At 36.3% G+C, this 3339-nt stretch overlaps 1 protein-coding gene across 1 annotated transcript; it reads left to right on the top strand.

The window, feature by feature from the left end:
• The first annotated feature begins 897 nt into the window (after positions 1–897).
• On the top strand, positions 898–3114 carry LOC120284142 (protein FAR-RED ELONGATED HYPOCOTYL 3-like). The gene is made up of 3 exons (XM_039290938.1): positions 898–1576; positions 1975–2689; positions 3111–3114. Exons 1-3 carry the CDS (start codon positions 898–900, stop codon positions 3112–3114), a joined length of 1398 nt encoding a protein of 465 aa, XP_039146872.1.
• The last annotated feature ends 225 nt before the right edge of the window (positions 3115–3339 follow it).

Below are 3339 nucleotides of genomic sequence, written 5' to 3'. Positions count from 1 at the left end.
GCATAGGCACGTGAATACAAATATATATACATGGCAATTCGTCAACTAGGGAAGTACTTAGAATGGAATTCTAGGGATGACCTTTCTCAACCATTAGATTAACATCTAATGGCTGAGGATGAGTTAACTTATTAATGTGGAGCTGCTTTAACCACGTGACTTCCTGCGCTCCCCTTTTCCCTCGCCTTCAACACAGAGATCGGGCCTAAGGTCGTCTTTTTCCTCGTTTTTTTTTCTGTCAAGCCCAATGTAGAGATCTCCCATTGTGCTCATCTTTTTCCTCGCCGCAAGGTCGTCGAAGGTGCCGCCAAGCTTCCCATTTTCCTCTCCGTCAACTTCAACCGGTGCCACCAAGCTTCCCATTTCCCTCTCTGCTAAGTCATCGCGGCCAAGTTGCCGTCAACTTGAGCAGGTGCCACCAAGCTTCCCTTTCATCTTGCAACATAAACACAACTTACAACCAAAATATAACAGAGGAGAAAATCAGCAAAATAAAACCCATGAATGAATCTTACAACTCAGTAATTAAGGCTTCAGATTCAAAATAAAACTATGTATCTACATATATAATCAGGCATTTTTGATGTTTTATTTGGTGTTATTTATTGCATAATAAAGGGAAGCTAAAACAAAAGTTGACACATAATTAGAGAAAAAAAAGTTGATTTGTGATGTTTATTAAGCAAGCATCTAGATTTAAAATTATAAAAACAATGTAATTAAAGTGTAGAAAGTTGCGAACAAGAGGAGGATTTTGCTCCTATGGTTGAGCAAAATCCTTGAGAACATTTAATGGGTTCACTATTTCCAGAAGATTTTCTTTCTCATTGAAAATGATGATTTTGTTTATATGCTTTGATATATTCATATTGGTTGTATTTTTCTTTATAGGATATCATGGCAAATATCACCGATGGAATATGTAAAGATGATAATTTTATATTTGAGGACGTGGAAATAGATGTGAATGAGCTTGAGTTATCTCAACATCATGAAGAAGGTGGTGGTGTGATACAAGAGATTAATAATCAGCAGCTTGTAGATGGACATGAATTGGTAACACAAGATGGACAAGAATTGGCAAAGAGTCCACAATATGAAGATAAACAAAAATTGGCAAGAATCCCATTTGTTGGTATGGAGTTCCATGATGAAGGCGAAGCCTTTCAATTTTACTTAGATTATGCAAAATCCAATGGTTTTGGGGTAAGAAAAGGTCACGTGAATCGTTCTTCTAAGTCTCAATTAATTACATGTCGACACTTTGTTTGTGATAAGGAAGGAGCCAAGTACATGAAGGACAAAAGGCAACTAGACAAAACTGTTCACAGACGCAGAGATACAAGGACAAATTGTCAAGCTCGGATGGTAGTGTCAAAAATGAAAAGTGAACTATGGACTATAAAAACCTTTGATGATGCACATAACCATGATTTACTAACTAGTCCCTCTAAGGTGATGAAGATGCGGTCTCATCACCGCATTAGTGAGACATGTAGAAGTTTGATGGAGGCATTGCATAAGAGTAGAGTGGGAACGAGCCAAATATCTCGAATATTGAATGAAACAATCTCAAGTACGGGGTCTGCACCAATTACCCGAGATGATTGCTCGAATCATTTGAGGGGAGTTCGAAGCAATAATATTGGGCAAGAATGCATGGCTATTGTTAAGTTTTTCAAGGAGAAAAAACTCAATGATGATTTTTTTTCTTTGATATGGAGCTTGATGAGTTTGGTCAGACTAGATCTGTTTTTTGGGCAGATGGAAGAAGTAGAATGGCATATTCAGATTTTGGGGATGTGGTTGTTTTTTATACAACTTATCAAACTAATAGATTTTGTTTCCCCTTTGCTCCTTTTGTCGGGGTCAATCATCATAAACAATCTATTTTGTTTGGTTGTGCTCTAATTGCAGATGAAAAAGAAGAAAGCTTTTTATGGGTATTTCAAACATGGCTCAAATGTATGCTAGGAAAACATCCAAAAACTATTATTACAGATCAAGACTTGGCCATGGGGAAAGCTATTGCAAAAGTGTTTCCAAATTATGGTCATCGACTTTGCTCTTTGCACATTGGAAGAAATTCAATGAAGTATTTAGTTGATTTGAAGAGCAAGGAGGGCTTCATGGGGGACTACAACAACTGGTTGCACAATAGTGTATCGATTGAAGCATTTGAGAATAGATGGGGTGAACTTAAAGTAGCATACAACATTGATGACAAACATTGGTTGAGTAAAATGTATAAAATTCGACACAAATGGGTTTCTCTATATTGGCAAGATATATTCACAGCCGGAATGACCTCTACACAACGCAGTGAAAGTATCAACTCATTTTTTGATGGCTTTGTTAATTCACAAACTCCATTGGATGAGTTTGTTATGCAGTATGATAAGGCATTGTGTGATCGACGAAATGATGAAGAAAATGAAGATTTCAAGACTTTAAACTCTATGCCTAATTTTCTTTCAGGTCATCCAATTGAAAGATGTGCAGGAGAAGTGTATACAAGAGCTGAGTTTAATATCTTCCAAGCAGAATTGTGTGAAAGTGACAGTATGCTTGCAGAACGCATACGTGATGGGTATGATCATGCCAAATATAAAGTTTGCAATCATGTTGTTGTATTTAGGAGGAATGGTATTGAAGATGGGGAGCCTACCGCTACATGTTCTTGTAAGAAGTTTGAGAAGGAGGGTGTGTTATGTTGCCATATATTGAAAATATTTAAAAAAAAAAGAGGTTGCCAAGATTCCCAATAATTATATTCTTCGTCGTTGGACTATGCTTGCAAGATATAGGTCAAGTGTTATGATTGTTGAGACAAGCAACAATGCTTTTACACCCATGATGAAGTGGAGTGCACAAAATATGTGTTTCCGTATTGCATAGTCTATATCATCCTTAGAGATATATGAGAAAATTATGCCAAAGCTAAATGACATCTTCACAATGGTTGGTGAATTGTGTAGTGCACAAGAACAATTTAATTTGTACACAGAGCAAAGTGAGTTGTGTTAATTTAATTCATATTTTCAATTGATCATTATTGTGTACCAATGAATATTTTTTATATAATTCTTTGACTGCTTTCTCATATGCAGATGATGTTTGTGGGACACACATTACTATTGTTGATCCAAAACCTGTCAAGAGCAAGGGTCGGCCAAAAGTGAATACGAGGATTAAATCTGGAATCGATCTTCAATTGTTAACTAAGAGAAAAAGAACTTGCAGTAGATGTGGAGGAAATGGTCATTACATGTCTACATGCACATTTAGTAAGTTAATTTCTTTGAAGTGTTGTGTTAGTTTAATTCATATTTTCAATTG

The sequence above is a fragment of the Dioscorea cayenensis genome, chromosome 19 (genome assembly GCF_009730915.1).
Source record: "Dioscorea cayenensis subsp. rotundata cultivar TDr96_F1 chromosome 19, TDr96_F1_v2_PseudoChromosome.rev07_lg8_w22 25.fasta, whole genome shotgun sequence".
Lineage (NCBI taxonomy): Eukaryota > Viridiplantae > Streptophyta > Magnoliopsida > Dioscoreales > Dioscoreaceae > Dioscorea > Dioscorea cayenensis.
Note: the sequence above shows the minus strand (reverse complement) of the source record. Positions and strands in the feature narration are given on the sequence as shown.

Excerpts from the sequence above, each read along its gene's own strand:
- LOC120284142 (XM_039290938.1), top strand. The coding sequence starts at position 898 with ATGGCAAATATCACCGATGGAATATGTAAAGATGATAATTTTATATTT. Across the intron at positions 1,577-1,974 it reads ATTGAATGAAACAATCTCAA|GAAAACATCCAAAAACTATT; the intron begins GTACGGGGTCTG and ends AATGTATGCTAG.